Source organism: Rhinichthys klamathensis, unplaced genomic scaffold (assembly GCF_029890125.1).
Source record: "Rhinichthys klamathensis goyatoka isolate OS25496 unplaced genomic scaffold, OSU_Roscu_1.1 h1tg000008l_1, whole genome shotgun sequence".
In the NCBI taxonomy this organism is placed as follows: domain Eukaryota; kingdom Metazoa; phylum Chordata; class Actinopteri; order Cypriniformes; family Leuciscidae; genus Rhinichthys; species Rhinichthys klamathensis.
The window spans coordinates 948,472-968,811 of NW_026606561.1; the positions used below are offsets into that span (position 1 = coordinate 948,472).

Consider the following 20,340-nt stretch of genomic DNA (forward strand, 5'->3'; position numbering starts at 1 on the left):
CATGGATGAAATATTTATGTAGTACAATGTGAAAACAAAACGTTTGGCAAACAGGGTGGAGAAAAAATTGATTGCATTTCCTAGGAGGATGTTTTACAAAAGACTTGGCAACACGGTCCACCAGCGTGGTTCGACTTCGACATGGCTTGCCTTGTACCCATGCTTATTCGGATTCCTGATGTCTTGCAGAGTCCTTATGATACAAAAATATTGTTTAAGTCTATTTTTCCATATACTATTAGTGTTGTGTGGCCATAATGGTCTAAATGTAATTTTCTTGCCCACTAGGGTTAAGACTTGTGTACAGTAAAGTACTTCTACAGCATGTTTATAAGATATGGACTATTATGTGGACTGTATATAATTTACGTTGATATAATAAATAATGTAAGTGTGAATTCATTTTTTTTTTTAAATCACTCAGCAAGAGCCACATCAGATTTGCAAAAAGACAACTGCCAGGCAAATCAGCAATATGATGACAAATCAAAACTACAGAACCAAATACTTTATATAACGGCTTTATTTTTTTTAAACAACATTTATGTTATTCTTAAAATGCAACATATTACATGTTGAATTTTGACTGACCATTTAATTACATTAATTTTATGCAAAAAACAAACAAACAATAAAATAAAACAAATCAGGTAACTATAGGGAAAGACGTTCATGGTTGTACTTTTTTAGATTTCTGTAGGCAGTATTCAAAAAATATGAAACAGTATTTAAGAAACCTTCAGGTATATACTTGATGACCTTTATTATTTTAAACAACAGATATTTCTTTATTTTTTTCCCCTCTACTTTAGCTTTTTTGTTACAACTGAAAAACCAGAACAAAAATGAAATCCACGTTTTCTTTATATACAACTAACTAAAAATATACAGCTCTGTAATCTACAATATGAAATCTGATAAACAGTTCTTTTTGTTAACCTTTAAAATTGGCATGTTTTTTTCAAACAAATCCTTGCAATAATAATAAACTATAAAATCTCCCACATTTTCAAACCCTTTTAAACAAAAAAAAGGATCCTGAATCAGGTCTTCTGCATCTCTGCTTACCTGAAAAGAGAATGCCTGTAAAAATAATTTGGATTATGCCATTTTAACAGAGGCTTCTCATTTCTAATGACTTGAAAAACAGTCAAGTATACCAGTTAGTAACTCACTAGTTTGTGGGTTTATTTGACCTGGTGTTGAACCAATAGCCACCTACAGCACAGACCAGCTGTCCTCTGTTTACTGTATAGTTATAAAGTTTTCTATTAAATTAACATATTTGTAACATTTAGACTACCTTTATGGGTGGTTTCACAAAAAGACTGTTATCAGAAATAAGATTTCAAGTTCCAAGTCTACTTGAAATCAGTAGTATACTAAATATACTAATAATATAGTATAATTAATTTTTTCCCCCATCTTCAAATTAGCAGCATCCGTTAAAGGAAACACAGGACAGTCCAAAGTGCATCAGTCCATGTCAATGGATTTTTTTTTTTACAAAAAAAGTTAATATAAAATAGGTCTGAAATACTGCAACACACCTTTTCAATTACACCAGTGGTTCTCAGTGACCTGAGACCTTTAACCATCTATTTTTGGTAAAAGAGTACCAATCCAAGCATTTCCTGTTACTGTGAGCAAAGCTTTTGTCTATCATCAGAGCTTGACCAGTAGGGGGAGCAGTGATGTCACAAATCCCTAGAGCCCATGAACGTGTCAGGAGCCCAGTATAGAGCTGCTGCTTGTGATTGAAGACAACTGCTGTCCCCTCCTTTGACCCAGGATATTACATCACCTTCCACCGTGGATGTTCAGTCTAGCGTTTTATAACCACCTGTTCAAAAGCTCCAGCACCAACCCTGAATGACAGAAAGAGAGAGAGAAAGATACACATTATATTAAATTACTGAATTACATTACCACCATACCAGAATTACATTACCATAATACCTCTCTACCTCTCAATAATATGCTTCCCATAATGGAAACACAATGAACATGCATCACACGAGGACAGCTTAAGCAGAAGCTGCGGTGACCTTGCGGCAGGGATGTTAGATAATATATCTCACCTGGTGTGCTGAGAGCCCAGTGCTGTGCTTCCTCCTGGCCCAACAAACAGACGAAGACCCTCCTCTGCAACACACATAAACACAAATATTTAGACTATATTGATTTTTTTTTAAAATAAAATAAATAAAATAAAAAATATCAAATAGTGGACACTAAAATGGGCAAAAGCATCTCTTATACTTTCACTGAAGAAGTCATATTTGAACTTAAGTCATATTTAGGGGTCACAATATCCTTTTTTACCACCCAGAGCTCTAGCAACCACATATTACTGTTTTTACTGTATTTTTTACTAAATAAATGCAGCCTAGAGGAGAATAACAAACTTATTTCAAAAACATTAAAAGCTATATATATATATATATATATATATATATATATATACGCAGTCAAACCAAAATTTATTCAAACACCTTCAACATTTCTCACATTATCACAGTTTATTCGCTACAGTTTAGAAAATGGTAATAAAATATGAAAAGAACTCAGCGTTATCAAATCAGTTTCTATTTCTCTGGTTTTGGCCATCCTTCTGTTAGACTGTCTCACAAATGAATTAGGTTGAATAGCTGTTAAATTTAAGTACACAATTAGATAATACCAATTTAGGTCAAGCAATGCTTCATTTTGTTCAGTCTGGGGTGTAAAAAGGTCGCATTAGCAATTAAAGAAAAAAACACTTAAGCAAAAAATGGTCAGGTTAAATTGTCTGAATAATTTTTGGCCCCAAATATTTATAAATTTTACTGGTAGTCCACTGTATGAAGAATTTTTGGGTATACTATGTCACAGTTTACTTTATTTTGCTATCCTCACATAAATGAACTATAGTGTCCTGCACCCACTAGTAAAAAAATATCAAAAATCATATCTGGTGTCTGAATAATTTTTGGTGTGTGTGTATATATATATATATATATATATATATATATATATATTTATTATATATATATATATATATATATATATATATATATATATATATATATATATATATATATATATATAGAGAGAGAGAGAGAGAGAGAGAGAGAGAGAGAGAGAGAGAGAGAGAGAGAGAGAGAGAGAGAGCTCTGGTGGTTTCTGGGAAAAGTTGTAGTGGCAGCTGCAGGTTTAATGTTGCGGTCTATGAGGTCTATCCATGAGTCAGAGAGAGAAGAAGGGAAATTCAATCATCTGTTTGTTTGAGACTGCAGTAACCATAGTAAACATTCATTTAAACACAATGTGGTGCATATTAGTGCAACTGTGGATCTGCGGTAAAACACAACTCAGAATTTCCTTATTCTATAGAGTTTGTGTCTACTGAATGCAGTTTGCACCTACTATGGGACAGTGGAACACTGTGGTGTAGTGTAAAGCTCTGCACGAGCTGGTCATACACAAAATGTTTTCGTGTGTGTGTCCGCCATTGGTTGTTTCCCACAGCCTGCTGTTATGGAGATGGGAACTATTTTTTTTTTCAGGGCCATTCAAAATATATTTATAGAATTAGGCCTATTTCTGTCTTTATATATGCATGTGTACGTGTACCCTCCCTGCCAAAACATAATGTAGCCCTGGTACCTTAAAACTCCACTTATACTGTTCATTTGTTTATATTTGTGTTTATAATGTTGTTGTTTTTTAACATAAATGCTTTTTTTTTTTTTTACTTTCTATTCATCAAAGAATCCTAAAAATGTGTATCACTTTCCCCAAACAACTAAGAAGCAACTGTTAATCAACATTGATAATAAGAAATGTTGCTTGAGCAACAAATCTGCATATTAGAATGATTTCTGAAGGATCATGTGACACTGAAGACTGGAGTAATTCAGCATTGCCATCACAGGAATACATGACATTTTAAAATATATTAAAATAGAAAACAGTTGTCTTAAATAGTAATAATATTTCAGAATAACTGTATTTTTATCTAAGAAATGCAGCCTTGGTGAACTTTGTGACTTTTAAAAACATACACACACAAAAAAAACCCTGAGCGAGTAAAATCCTTTTTTACATTAATATGGCCTCTTTAAGATCTGGACTATAAATAATATATGCATCAAGGTGCTTTGTGTATTTCAGGAAAGGTCGCTTAATCAAAGTTGTTCTAATAGTACCTTCATTACTAGAATCCAGTATGCTGTGGCTGAAATCCTGACCCTGTAGGATCTTCTCAATGATATCATCAGCATCCACTCTGGTAGCGTCCATTCGCTTTAGCTGACACTCAACCGAGTCCTGCTTTACAGGGTGCCTGAAATAAAAACCATACACACTTTGTTAATGGCTTCATTTAAATATTACTCTGAAAAACATTTTTCAGGAAGAGCTAAAGCACACGTTTACCTGTTGGCTGTGATCCCACTGTGTGACGGTGTGGCTAAGTCCTGAGGCAAAGGTGTGCGGGACTCTCTGTCCTCACTAGGCTCTGGTAGACTGCCAATCCCAGTGGAGGCACTTCCCGCAGACAAGTTCCTCCTATGCGAGAGGTCCGTCAGGCTGGAGGAGCGCGAGTGACCTGTGCTGTAGCCTACAAGGATGTCCAGACTGATCAATATTATGATATAATATAATGCAAAAAGCCAAAGTATAATAGAATAACTAGTGGTGCACGATATATGGTCAATTTTTTACACATCGGTGTGTCAAAAATATTTCCGATGTCAAAATAGCGCCGATGTGAACAGGCCGATAATCATTCCTGTGTATTTGACGTGTGTGTAGATGTGAGTGCGGGGGCGGGGATGTTTGTTTTTGCACGAGCGCATACATTTCCAGCGGAAGTCCTGTCAGTTTAAACATCAAGCGCAAGAAGACTGGAACTTGCACGCTGTTTTCTGTCAGCCTTACTAAGGCGTATTTTTGTCCCGCCAAAGCCTTATTTGACCGGTGAGTGATGTAGATGACTGACTGCTGCGCTTGTTTAACTGAGAGAACGAGCAGAGAAAGTGAAAGCCCCGGTCGCGCGCACTCTCACCGTCTTCAAACTGTCTTGCTCTCTCTCCCTCCCTCGCGCATATTAATGAATACGCTGATTTCAGCACCATTTTGAAATCGAAAGCGAGGCTCCGGTGGGAAGAACCCCGGAAGTACAGATAAACAACAATGCCTCGGACTACCAACCTGAAGCTGCTGCCGCGATTTACACTATTGGATGTTTATATCCAATAGGATATATGCATATAGTTCGTTCCTGCTTCTTTTTTTTACGTTCTGAATTATATATATATTTATAAATGAATTTCACTGTATATAGTCTAAAGTATGAAAGAAATGTATGTACAGTTTTAGAATAACTAATTTCTACATTAAACACAACAATACGCCATCGCGCCTCTCCTGTGATTAAAGGCGGCACTTCCGGTTTACTTCCCACCGGAGGCGATATTTTTTTTCACAGGATGGTAGGGGAAGACTCATGAATATTCAATAGGGAACTCATCTCTGATTGGTCTGATGACCTACCCCTAACCCCGCCCCTAAACCTACCCGTCACTGGGGGTCTGATGACTTACCCCTAACCCCGCCCCTAAACCTACCCGTCACTGGGGTTAAGACCAATCAGGGATGAGTTCCCTAATGAATATTCATGAGTCTTCCCCTACCATCCTGTGAAAAAAAATATCGCCCACCGGAGCCTCGCTTTCGATTTCAAAATAACGGCTGCGTGCAATTAGCGTATTGAGTTGACTGAATATCTTTGAGAATACACGATGGTAAAAGGTCGGAAGACCGAAGTTTTTTTTTCTGAACTACCACTGGTTGTGAATTGTGCTAAAAAAACGTTGCCTTATCTTCTCTGAAAAGCTTTCAACAGATGACAAACCACAATTTCAATAAACAACAAAAAAAATCTATCTAGTGATGAAATGTTTTCTGTGTTGAGACAAATCTTGTGCGACGTCCTAAACTGCCTGGATAATCACACAACGTTTGTCGTGGTCCGTTAATGACACGTCCGATTCGCGAACTAATGACTCCTTTGAACCGATTCACTTTAATGAATGGTTAAAACAACTGATCTGTCCAACACTGAACTCAAGAGACATAAATCGGAAACACTTTACAATAAGGTTCCATTTATTAAAGTCTAGTTCTATTAATATTAGTTTCTATGCAGATTTACTCCATGACAAAACCACCCCAGTCATTCTAGAATGATTCATTCTTTCCAAATAGAGCTATTCAAGTCATCTGGTGAAATTGTTTTTATATCGCAATATATATCGCAGAAAAATAAAATATTGCAATGTCATTTTTAACCAGTATCGTGCAGCCCTAATCCTCGCTATGTGTTTTCTATACAGAGATATATACATCGGTAAATATCGGTCTCGGCCATTACAGCAATATTAATATCGGTATCGGACACAATTTTCACATTGGTGCATCACTAAGAATAACAGAAAAGCAATACATTTGGTGTGAATGAACAGACCAGATAACTTGGACTGCTGGCTGGCGTAACTGGCGTTTCTTGAGTGGCCACACTTTCCAACTTCATCTGGAACAGAACCATGACATAAGCCACTTTTTCCTGGGTTTTCTAGAAGATAAAATCCAGTGGATTGTTAGCATCAATGTGAATTTTGGGATGGTTGAAATGCAAACTAGTCTTTTTTTACTCAAGAGTAGGGATGTGCCCTGGTGATGGAAAAAATATGAGATGGGAGTAGAAATTATATTTCAATGTTTTTGTGTACTCTTGCAAAAGTTTTGTGTTCTCTTGCTGTAAGACTGGGAAAACTGGAAGAACTGGAAGAGAGGGCTACTCCCTGAGAAAACAAAGGAAATTCACATTTGAACTCTCTCTTGAGAAACTAGCAATCATACTGAGTCAATCACCTCAGTATTGTATTAATTTACATTTCTTTCCCTTCACTCCTTTCCTCCTTTGATTATCTTTGAATTGATTATGTAATTGGCATGATAAATTTACCTGACATAATAAATTGTTAAATTTGATTTTTATTCTGACTTACTCTGAAATTATTTTCCCAAGTAGATTATTACCTCTGTTTTAATGTAATGCTACTCTATTTAACTGTACGTGGGAAACCATGGCATGACCAAACCAAAGATACTACCAGAAAAGTAATATTGGTCAGCTTATATCTGTAGTAGTGGTCATGACCTCGGACTAGAGATAGTGTTATTTAAATTCAAGTGTATACAGATCCATGGGAACTATATAAAGTATCTTAGATAGAGTAAGCGTGAATGCGACCATCTAAGCTATTAGTCAATTACCTCTGTTTAGTGACCAAAAACGGACGAGTTTGATCGTGAGACCAGAGTTAAATGGCCGGCGTGAGGACCTCAAAGCAACATAGATTCCTAATGAATGGGTAAAATATAAAGTACAGAGTTGAATAGAAACGTTCACCTAAATTGAATGATCTTCAAACATCAATTCAACCTTTTTCATTTTTGGAGTCAGATGAAATAAAGAGGTAGTCTGGGTTTCCCCATGCTGCCTTCCCGCAGCGCGATTTTATTCACGCTGAAAGGCAGTATGGATACCATGGTCCAGATTTTCGCCTCATTTAGGGGACCAATCACAGAACGGGGAGGGAGCAGCAAGACGATGACGACGTCTATGCGACACACCGAAGCAGTTTGTTTATACTTATGGATCCAACATGGCAGCAGACGTGGTCGTTGGTCGTTTCACACCGCAAGCGTGAGCGGCACTTGAGCAGCGCGTCAGCGTAATTACATCGTCACTGCAGCTGCAGACGCGCGAGAGTATTCACACTGGAAGCGTTTGTACAGTGTCACAGCAGCGGCTCCAAAGCTAGGCTACTATAAGCGAGCAATTCTTTACAAAGACAACTATAGGCTATACATTTGTTTTTAAAAGCTGGTCATTTTATAACATTGATAGTCTTGAAATTTTGTAATGTTGTGGTGTACAACATTCGCATATAAGTTAAATGTTAAACAACAAAACAACCCAGAAAATGGCTCCAAACTATTAGTTTCACTCATACGTTCGATATGTTTACAAGACTGCAACTCCACGGATAAAAAACAAAACACACAAATAAACCACACACTCGGGTTTGATTTGGGTTGTGCTAGCCTGTAGCTGTCTGTGTGTTACATAAACTAAAAGAACGCTTATATATAATATTTTCTGGCTAGTTTACTTTAGTTATATATATATATATATATATATATATATATATATAATATAGGCCTACACAACTTTCACCCAAACTGAATAATTAAAAACAAGTTTTTACCGGGTAGCCTAAATCTTCTATAAATATTTTAGAGTCTTTATTTTCTTTTATTTGCCTACTCAAGTTCTTGTTAAAACTCACTAGACATGCTTATTCTGTGCATTTTGGGCACTTTTTGTGTGAAATCATATTTATTTTTGTCCATCAAAAGTGTGCTTTCACTGTAATTGAGTGTGGAGAAGTGCAGCAAAAACAGATTCGCCGGCGAAACCCCCGCTTCACCGCTGCTCACGCGCCGCTCCTGCTCGACGCTCACACGCTCCTCCTGCTCCCGGTGTGAATGCACTCATTGATTAACATACGCGCCGCTCACGGATGCGGTGTGAAACGGTTAGATACACACCATCGTGTACACATAAATCTCTGACCCATCGGCCATCGTCTAATTTCTGTCGCTCTGCATACGTCATCTGGTATAATTGAAACGATTGGCTATGAGCTACGTACAGGCGCATTTGATAGACATTCTTAGGACCCGATAAATGGCGCCGGGCATTCGTAAACCACGCCTCAAATACGAGAAAATGTACATGTGGTTCCCAGACCCAAGTCTCAACGAGAATTGGGTCTGGCGTTAGCCAGGCTAATAAAGAGGTAATTAAATTACTTTGCCACGCTGAAAAGACAGCTTCTGGCACTAATCCCTAATTAGTAATAAGAGAATAAAATGCACTACCTGTCAATAGTTTGAAATAATTTAGATGTTTCAATGTTTTTTATATGCATACCAAAGCTGCATATATCACAAATATAGTGAAACCAGTATAAATTAAATTAAAATAACTGTTTTCTATTTTAAAGGGCACCTATTATGTCCCTTTTCACAAGTAAAATAAGTCTCTGATGTCCCCAGAGTGTGTATGTGAAGTTTTAGTTAAAAAAAACCAACAGATCATTTTTACAGCATGTTTAAACTGTCACTTTTTGGGGCTGAGAAAAATGCGCCGCTTTAGTGTGTATCCCTTTAAATGCAAATGAGCCGCTGCTCGAGTCACTGAGCCTCACAAGCTCGCGCTCAGTGGCAGGACAATCTCATCTCACGGAATAATAATATCAAAACAAAAACTCTCAATAGCGGCGTTCATTTCGACCCGACTCGGACAATAATGCCCACAGAGCCAGAGAATATATGCTGTATGGAGATACGGTTATAACGTATTTGTCATCTGCTTTTATCCACTATTAATACAAGCCTGCTGTAGCGGATCCAGTCCGAATGATGGCCAAAAATATACTGATGAGTTCAATGAAGTTTATTGTACATCACACAAAAGATGAAGCGTCAGTTTTACTTCAGAAAATCACTGTAAGAGCTGAATAAACACAGTATAAGAAGTGCGCATTAAAGTCTTGTCCATAAACGCTCTCCCTTTCATTATCATCAACATACACTCATTACACAAAACACTTGTTACAACTAACAGTAAACAAATATATACACACCTTTTTTTAGGGGGTGTTTAAAGGGTTAGTTCACCCAAAAATGAAAATTTTTGAAAAATGAAACACTACGTGAACTCCCTCAGAGACCCACACAGAAGAAAATGAATAGTTGAATTGTTAAATGAATTGGGGGTTTTTTGGGCACAAAAAGTATTCTCATCGCTTGATAAACTTCAGATTGAGCCACTGTAGTCACTTGGACTATTTTAACGATGTTTTTAATAACTTTTCTGGGCCGGCAAGTTTCAATAACATAGAAGCCTATGGAGGAGTGAGACAGCACTCAGATTTAATCAAAAATATCTTAATTTGTGTTCCGAAGATGAACGAAAGTCTTACGGGGTTGGAACAACATGAGGGTGAGTAATTACTGACAGAATTTTCATTTTTGGGTGAACTAACCCTTTAATAAACTGGTAAACTTTATATCCGTAAAACGACTCAGATGAACTGTAATAAAGTGCGCGCTCTCACTTTAATTTCTGCCGTGATCACTGATCAGTAACGGTAGGCCTATCGCTCTGGAGACTGTAAACTGGATCACGAACAGTTGGTACAGATCCATCCTCGAGTAACAACGAGAGTAAATGACGACTGCTATGTTCATTCTTACATCCAACAACAAAACACCTCAATCGCTTAGAAGACATTCTTGTCTACAGCTGCTCCGGCGTCGAAACAATGGCTGACTGTGTACACCTCACTCAGGGCAGGTCTATGCTAATACGGCAGTGTCCGTCAACAGTTGTGGGAGGGGCTTGTGCAAAAGTACATCACATTGTCCCGAATCTGATAACGGGTTGTTCTGAGACAGTGCTTATGATTTATGAAAAAAAAAAAGAAAAAAAAAAAAAGTTCTTTGATGAGTAGAAAGTTCAAAAGAACTTTGAAGTAAAAATCTTTACATTATTCATAAATGTCCTTACTGTGACTTTTGATCAATTTAATGTGCCTTTGCTGAAAAAAAAGTATTATTTTATGTTTTATTTAAATCTTACTTAACCTTTGAATGGTAGTTTGTCACAGTTTCCACAAAAATTTAAAGCAGCAAAAACTGTTTTACATACATTACATAAATGTAATATAAAAATATATGGTAGCATATATAGGTGGTAGATTTATTCTGTGTGTGGATTGTCAAGGTACCTGTACAGATAAGAGTTGCTTTCTGTGTCTCTCCTCTTCTGTCCTCACGTAGACATGTCTCTGTGTCTCCTGGAAAACCAATGGTCATTGATGTGGATGGAGGCCTGGAAGAATAAAGAAAATGTTCTGCTCGTGATCCACTGACGCAACACAAATGAATGAACACAGACGCAGCCGGATCATTTCCATAATGACCAACGCAATCTACCAATTAGCTTCTGGTTTAAGACATGCTTTTTTGGGCGATAAATAAAGGCCCAAACACCAGTAAATTGACTAGCGTAAACCTTAGTAAATCTCATGGCATGATTCATTTAAATATCCTCCTCCCATAAATGTTGCGTCTGAAAGGGAAACTCCTACAAATGCATATGCAATGAGGTCAGCCACAAAAATAACCCTGTCCACACCTTTTCAGTGGTAATTTTTCACCTTGTGTATTAAGTAAATCCTGACAGTAGTTTTTTAACACCAAAAGAGGGTTTGCGCTGATGCAAGCTGTTAGTAAATCTGGTCCTTAGACTCTTACATTCCGGCTCCCAATTGTTTACACAAGAGCCTCAATATTTTGAAAGGTCAATATCAGGAGGGAAAAAAAGTAATGGAGAAAATACAAAAGCAGAATATGTAAAAAAAAAATATATATATATATATGGATAGACCGTCTTGATGGACCGAAAAAATAAAAATATAAACATTACTTATGAAAATTACAGGAATGATAAATGAAAACTAGACTGAAATGAAAATGTGAGTGGTGCTTGCAATGGCAAAACTCGGCCCTATGCAATTAATAGGGTATTTTCCGTGATTGCTAGAAAGCTAACTCCCAAGTCTGTGCAATGTTCTGGTGCTGAGATATGGCGTGTTAATTTTGCTATTACATTGCTAGGGTGCTCTAAATGGTTGCTATGGAGTGGCTAGACAGTTACCAGGGTGATAGTAATAGACAGGACGGATGCCTTCCCGAATCAAAAGAGCCAACCCCTTTGTCTCTATGATGTTCTGATGCTGAGATACAGCTTATTCATGCTGTCATACAGTTGCTAGGGTGCTGTAAATTGTTGCTAGGGCTTGGCCAGTTGCTAGGGTGTTGACAGTTTTCAGTGAGATATTTAAAGACTACCTGTCAGTCTGAATCAAAAGAGCCCATCCCTAAGTCTCCATGTTGTTCTGCTGCAGAGACACAGCCAATTAATTTTATTCTATGGTTGCTAGGGTGCTCTAAATGGTTGCTAGGATAGACAGTTGCCAGGGTGATATTTAAAGACTACATCTTTAAATCAAAAGAGACCACCCACTTGTCTGTACAATGTTCTGATCCATCTTTTTTCAATATTAAGTCTATGGGGTGGTTGCTAGGGTGCTATAACTGGTTGCTAGGGCATGGCTACAAAAGTTTAAATGTAACTATATATTGGCTACTTGCTAAGCCGAGTCAAATGAGCCCACCGCAATTTGGCATTCTGATGCGGAGATACAATCTCACATATTTATGGCCAATGTAAATCTATGGGATTTTATTTCGCCCACTTTTTTTGCCCGCCGGACGAACACTGTACGAACAATTAAGTCATAGCACACCTCTCCTCAATACGCCACATGATTTGACACCTCATTCATGGGTCTACAATAAACTGTGCGGCACGAGTTACATACTGAAGTTTTGTCCAGAAGAATAATAAGTAAGAGGAATAACAATAGTGATGCAAGCACCACTAATACGTTTTTCAAAAAAGAGGTTGGAAAGAAAAGTCCAATGTTTCAAGAGAATGAATAAATCAAACAACTTTTGATACTTTAAGATATTTTTGCATCTTCTGAAGCTCAAAATCTCCAATTCGTTTAATTGAACAGCATGTAACTACATTTAAAAGAATGGAAATATTAAAATTTCTCCAGTGTTCAAAATCATAAAGGGTTGAAAAAATTAATAAATAAATAAATAAGGGTGAGTAAATGACAAAATATACATTTTTGAGCAAATCATTCCTTTAATAAACTGAACCCAGCCAGGTCATGTAAAGTATAGGGAACAAATAATCTATAAACTACTGATTTTAGAAGGATATTAATCTATTAAGTACTAATCTGGCATGTCACTGGTTTTAGTGCCTCTAAAACTTGACAGTGACATAAAAGTATGACGTACCAGCCAGAGCTAAAAGCACTTCAGGCGCAGTATGAGCACTCCCACACACACACATGATCACACTTCTTATGCCTCTCATAAACACATACTCACAGGGAAACACCACCAAACACTTTGATTTATGAGTGCGTATGACTATTTTTGGCAACCAACTATCCACGGTGAAGGACTAATACAACTCTCACTGAAGCACATTTCAAGAGGGTGCTTATTTTTATATATACACTACCGTTCAAAAGTTTGGGGTCAGTGAGAATTTTATTTTTATTTTTTGGAGGAAAGAAATCAATACTTTTATTTATCAAGGACAGTAAAGACATTTATAATGTTACAAAAGATTCTATTTCAAACAAATGCTGTTCTTTTGAACTTCCTATTCATCAAAGAATCCTAAAAAAAAAAAAAAAAAAAAAAAAAAAAAACTGTACAACTGACAGACCAACAACTGTTTCAACATTGATAATAATAATAAATGTTTCTTGAGCATCAAATCCTCATATTATACTGATTTGTGAAGGATCATTTGACACTGAAGACACTGACACTGGTGATGCTGAAAATTCAGCTTTGATCACAGGAATAAATTACACTTTACTATATATTCACACAGAAAACAGCTGATTTACACTGGAATAATATTTAATACTATAACTGATTTTTGTTGTATTTTTAATCAAATAAGCGCAGCCATGGTTAGCAGAAGAGAATTCTTTTAAAAGTATTTAAAATCGTACCGACCCCAAACTTTTGAACGGTAGTGTATTTTATATCAGGTTAATGATAATTTCCATGGCCTGACCCAACCCTTACCCAACCCTTACCCCTTACCCCTAAACACACACACACACACAGACACACACGTTTATTTGAGCTGTGTGCCAACTCGCTTACATAACAGGAAGCACATCTTTCAATGTGTCTGGGTGCTTTGTGAGGTGATACATTTATCTCCCACTAAATGTCAGCATAAATGTCAACTATTTCAACATACACGCAAACGCATTCCGCACAGTTACACCGATCTGAAACCATACCAAATGTAGTGCTTCAATTTAAGTCTATTTAAGCAGAATCAGATCAGCATAAAGAGATAAAGCATTGAAATAAAGAAACATAAACTTATGTTATGTTTATAAAGAAACAAACTTCAAAACAAAAAAGTTAATTATTGACATTACAAATAATAAAAGTAATTTTCTATTACAAACAACCTTGCCATTACCAGTGTTGAATAACATTTAATTACAATAACATTTAACACAAGAAACAGTTCTTATTGTCATCAATGTTAAAAACAGCTGTGCTGCTTAATTTTTGTGGAAACCGTGATACTTCTTTCAGAATTCTTTCATGAATAAGAAGTTAAAAAGAACAGCATTTACTGTCACTTTTGATCAAATTAATGATAAAAGTTAATATTATTTTAATATTATAATTATTATCTTTTAAAAAAGAAATCTTAAAGACCCCAAACCTTTGAACGGTACAGTAAACCTGCCACATTAACTACTTTTCAGAGGTTTTAGGCTGCAGACACTGAAAAAAAAACACCTGTGTGTTTGGCTAAAAGCTACCAGGAAGTGGTTGAATCAGACTTCCTGTGTTCATGCGGTCCCAGACATTGGTGTCAGACAAAACGCATTTTACTGCGGAAGAACACTGGCACAAACTCACATACTGGCATCTGCACACGACAGCATCAAAGCATCACGACAGCTGTGCCTGAATTGTCACATCAACAAGGTCATTCTAAGCCGCTGGGTTCCTCAATGTAATATCAATAATATCTTGTTGAAAAGACCAGTTTAGACCAGTATGAATTGCTGGTTTGCCACTGATCTAACTGGGTTAACAGCAAATCTCTACCAGGTGTGCGTTTCCCAAAGCCAACTATGGTCACAAGTTCCATCGTTACCAACAGAGTTCAATGGAACCTGCGACCATAGTCGGCTAACGATGATTTTGGGAAACGCACCCCAGCATGGTCTTTTTGTCTCATTCATTATGCCTCGTTAACCCAGGTGGTTTGAAGCTGAGGAAAAGCTTCCAAAACATATGCTGGTCTTTTCAAAAGACAGATTCTGATTTGAATATGAAATAATTTTCAAATTTAAATTAAGGGACAACTTACGTTTTAAAGCAGGGATCACCCGACATTAGCTGCATATTGATTATCACCTAGAAAAAGAGAGACAGGTGGTGAATAGTTATATTAGATGTAGCAGATTGAATATTTCATTAATACCCATTACCCACTGAAAACATCAAATACTGGAGACAGTATTGTGTGATAAACTGTATTTTCATGAAGGATATAGCCATGGCTCTAATATCTGATTGGATGAGCCATGTTTGAAGCTATACTGTAAAATAGCCCAGATACACATAAATTAATGAATGAACAAAAATATTGTACAAAGTTGACACTGTATTCTAAAAGCAATAAACACAGAGCTTAGTCAAGGGGGTTTAAGATTCTATGTTTTGCATAATTCCTATGCAATAGAGATATTACTTTTTCACGACTGATACAGATTGCTATTATGTCGAAAGGGCACAACGTGGGAGTAGATAAACAAAACAGTCTTTATTAATATCCACCAACTAAAATTCAGGAGATAACACAACCACTTAACATCGACAATAACGAACAAATGAACTAGGGAAACTCAGGGCTTAAACACAAGGAACAAACAAAGGGAACTAGAATAATCGTGATTAACCATAGCAACAAACTAGAGCATGAATGAATAACCTAATTTTGGAAACTAATATGGGAACTAAACCTAACGGAATTAATATGAATAGGCAAACAGAGAGAAAATTAAACTAAAACAGAACATAAATGTTTGGTACATAAGAACCATTGTTGGGTGGTTATTAATTTTTAAGGGCCCAACAAATGGTACCATTTACCAGCAAACCCAATACGAAAAAAAAAAAAGAAAAAAGTCGAAAATTTCAACAAGGAACTTCCTGCATACATGGTAAAATAACTATCATGCTCTGAGGTTTTCTATAATAAACTTGCCTTCTAAAATAAATATGGCAACATGTATGTTTCCAACTGTTAGACTGCAGTAATGCAAGTTCAAAGGTGTGCATTGATCTCTACAGATATAAGTGAAGGCCTGTAGAATTTTGTTTGCTCTCCGAACAGCTTCAGGCGGAGGTGGAAGGATACAGGGCTGTGGAATTCTGGGGGCGCTGTGAACAGCTCTAGGCGTAGGTGGGGGTTGTGGATTGGAAAACACAGCTCAACACAGGCCGGAGCATGACAGACATAACCCACATGAAACGGAACATGAAGTAACACAATACCGCACACAGATCTGAGAGGACCCGCCCCCTAGCAACTGCATATTTATGATAAAAATAAACGAAAGGATACAATATAGTGAGCAGCATGTGATCTCAAGACAAAGAGGGCAAGTGTCTCAAAATCTCTTTGTGTGCATCTTCATTATAAAGTTGTGCTGATATATATATAATATATATATATCAGCCTGAAGCTGTATAAGAAATTACTGGTCGTATCATTGATTCAATGTCATTTCGATTATGCATGCTCTGCTTGGTACTGTGGATTATCAGTTAAACTTAAAAACAGTCTACAAGTGATTCAAAATAATGTTATCCGCTACCTGTTAAAAGCACCCCCCCGGACCCATATTGGTAGAGATGCTTTTAAAAGGGTGGGACTGCTGCCAGTACATGTTAGAGTGGAGCAGTTAAAGCTGAATCATATGTATAATGTCATTAATGGCTCTGCTCCCAAATATTTATACTCCCATATAAAAATGGTTAATACACAGCATAATCATAACACTAGGGCCAGTGTTCGTTCTTGTAAAGTGCCCAGAGTCAATAATGCAGCTAGAAGTTCTTTTTTTTATACAGGTATAATATTATGGAATAACTTACCACTTTCCCTCAAAAATGTAAATACTAGAGGGGCTTTTAGACATCAGGTTAAGGCTTTTTTATGGAATAGAGTAGCCAATCTTTTTAATTAGAGTAGACTGATTATTTTATGTGATTTAGGAATTTATGATTTTAGATGATTTGTGCTAAATGTTTTTGTCTTTGACTTGTAATAGGTATTTGTTTTGTGTTAAGTGTTTTAACACCAAGGACCATGTTGGAAATAAGTGTTTACACTTTAACATGTTTATCCTTTGGATTATGTTGTCTGTTAAATCCGAAATAAATCAAATCAAATCAAAAATATATATGTATATGTTTGTTTGTGTGTGTGTGTGTGTGTGTCTTTATACCTTCAGTATAGAGTTGTCCTGGCGTGTGTTTTTGGTGTTGTATCCCTCCAATAGACAGCGCCGTGTGGTGCTTCCTGAACCAGCAAACTCAGCCAAGTTCAAATCAGCAAAACCAAGCTGTGTGACACACACATCATATCAATGCCAGTGATCTGGTAGAAAACGTTGCCATAATCCACGGATAAACAGAGCTTACCTTTGCAAATGTCTTCCCACCTTTCAGCTCCTTCATAAAAGAAACACACCAAAATGTATCCAATCCAACAGAAACACAGAAAAGAACGAAAGTGTTTATTCTTAGAGCCCAATTTAAGAATCAGAACAATCGTTAAATCGTACCTTTCTTACAGATATCCGAAAAACACAAGGTTCCAGCACCCCTGTCCCTACATTAGCACACAACTTGCATAAGAAGGAGAATCTTTTCTTCCATTTAACACAATTCACCAGAACTGGCTCTCTGCAATAGAAACCACAAGAAAAATAGTGAGACATATAACACGATAAAACAATAGAACTACAGATAAATAGAAGGATAGATAGGTGGATGCATGGATGGATAGACAGACAAGCAGAAGGATAGACAGACAGGTGGAAGGATAGATAGATAGACAAGCAAAAGGATAGATAAGGATAGACAGACAGGTGGAAGGATAGATAGATAGACAAGCAAAAGGATAGATCAGGATAGACAGACAGGTGGAAGGATAGATAGATAGACAAGCAAAAGGATAGATAGACAGATAGATCCTGGAAGTTTCTTTGAAAGATGCACTATAGAAATAACTATAACAAATAACTGTATATAATACATGTACAATTTATGCAATAAAAGGTTTTCATTTAATAAACAAAGATATGTTTCTATTTTTTTTTTTTTTTACAAATATAAAAGGTATCAGTGAAAGAAAGAATACAGTGTGTAACACGATAAACATATCTCAGACAGTCTTTGCTCCAGTACACAAGAAAATCTCTTTAAGCCACACAATTACCGCTGTGTTATTAGGGAAAGTGATTTAGAAAAGGTATTTTATAATAATGTCTTCAAGCAGGGGAAGGATTAGCTTGTTATGTCTGTTACGTCATATTTGTTCTGGTTGTGAAAGACTGCATTCTGTAATGAATATTTCGGAATAATGCTTCCTAGGAAGCAGCTGTGTTTCTCACTGACTTTGTATGTGTCAGTGTTGTACTGTACTCATTCAAGGCTCTTCCCTTGTTTGTCCTGAAAACACAGTAACACTAATGCCAAGGCAATGAAGTAAAAATTCATCTGCAGAGTTCAAAAGGAGGAACGTCTGGCATTCCGACAGATATGGAATATTACCATTTTGTAAAATGCACACTGTTGCTATAGCAAATCCAGCCTTGACGGTTAGAGGAAGGAAAAGAATTGCTAATCAGACACTGCCCACTTTTGTCGACCTGTTGAGTCCATGTAGAGCACACCCCCCTCTTATAGGCCAGCCACATGTTTCTTTAACAAAACTATCTATTCTACATTGCTTTTTTAATATCTCCATATTAATCAGGCAAGCTAATAAAAAGATGAATTTTAATATCAAAAGCAACACTCTTCTTAATCACTCATAACATACAATATATTCAGACTCATAACCAAATGTATTGTTTTACATTATTATTATATTTTATACATAAATAACTGTTGTCACTTAAAATAATAAAATATAATAAAAATCCAGCATGACTTGCGATTGTCTCACCTCGAAGACTCCTCTGAAAAGCCACCGTCCGTCAATCGAACCTTGCAGAACAGAACTCCATTCACAAACGGGACAGATGACAGCTCCTCCAGCTCCACATCCACTTTAAACTTAAACCTTTTCTTTTTCATCATGATGAACGCCATTAATCAAATATGTGAAGGACGACAGGTTTTCTTTTACACTCCTGGAAAAGGTTTTCAAAGAGAGGAGCACAAACTCTTTGACGCGCGCGTTGAATGCATGAGTCAGTGTGCGTGCGAGACGATAGTTTTTTAAATGGTGCTGTGTGAACTGCGTCGAAATGACAACTGACGACACTTTAAAATAAAAGTCCTTCCAAACAGTTTCATAGACAGAATAAATATACAACACAATTTATTTGTAATATTTGGATTATTTATGTAAAATATTTTGTAGCAATTACATGCAACTTATTTTTCAAGTTACGTGTGCCAATGCACAATGCATGAAGTCTATGGGGAAAAGAGACAGCTGGAATTAATAATATACGGGTATAATATAATATAGGCCTAATGGATATATAAATGGAGTTTGCACAAATCATATTTCATTGTTAACAAACAAACAAACACATGAATGCTGTATACAGGTTGTATTATTGTGCATTTAATGCATAACATACAAACTGTATTGATTAAGAAATCAACTTATGTTTGAGAAAAAAAAAACTTTCTGGTTGAGAGTAAGAGTGATTAAACTGGTTGCCCGGCAGAGGGAGACAACTCATCACGAAAGCATAGACTTCTAGCCTCTAGCCTGTGAACATTCAGATTACCCGTCGTAATCAGACACAACCCCCTTTTTTTTATCGTAGAAAAATGCCTGTGTATGACTGTCGCGGCCCACAGTGATGCGTTGGTCAATCAGTGAATGGCTCATGCCTAGATATTGACCAAATTTTACCCAGTTGTAAATATAATTCTTTTTGACCGGCACATTTGCATTAACGATAATCTTGATTAATAAACCTGTTGCCGCTGCTGTTACAATACGTTTTTCTTGTAAATAACGCTACAATTGTTTATGACCGACACATTTTGTCGACGCCGTTTTTTTTACCCACTAAAAGTGGTAGGCCTACTTGAGGCCCACTTAGTGAAACCATTTACTACCAAATCTTCAGACCAACTGTAGGCTACTTTACACCCAGTATGCAATTGTAAAAAAACAAATTTGCAAAAAAAGAAAAGAAAAAGATATTTACTGTATACATACCATTTATTTTTATTTTATTGTACTTAATTTGGTAA

General features: G+C 36.5%; 1 protein-coding gene across 1 annotated transcript; it reads right to left on the reverse strand.

The window, feature by feature from the left end:
* Window positions 1–509: 509 nt before the first annotated feature.
* eeig2a (EEIG family member 2a) lies at window positions 510–19,347 on the reverse strand. The gene is made up of 11 exons (XM_056260399.1): window positions 19,067–19,347; window positions 17,679–17,799; window positions 17,536–17,565; window positions 17,340–17,456; window positions 15,194–15,240; window positions 10,911–11,014; window positions 6,512–6,619; window positions 4,420–4,603; window positions 4,191–4,327; window positions 2,082–2,145; window positions 510–1,868 (listed from the first exon to the last, which is right to left on the reverse strand). Exons 1-11 carry the CDS (start codon window positions 19,210–19,212, stop codon window positions 1,826–1,828), a joined length of 1,101 nt encoding a protein of 366 aa, XP_056116374.1. The 5' UTR covers window positions 19,213–19,347; the 3' UTR covers window positions 510–1,825.
* Window positions 19,348–20,340: the final 993 nt, after the last annotated feature.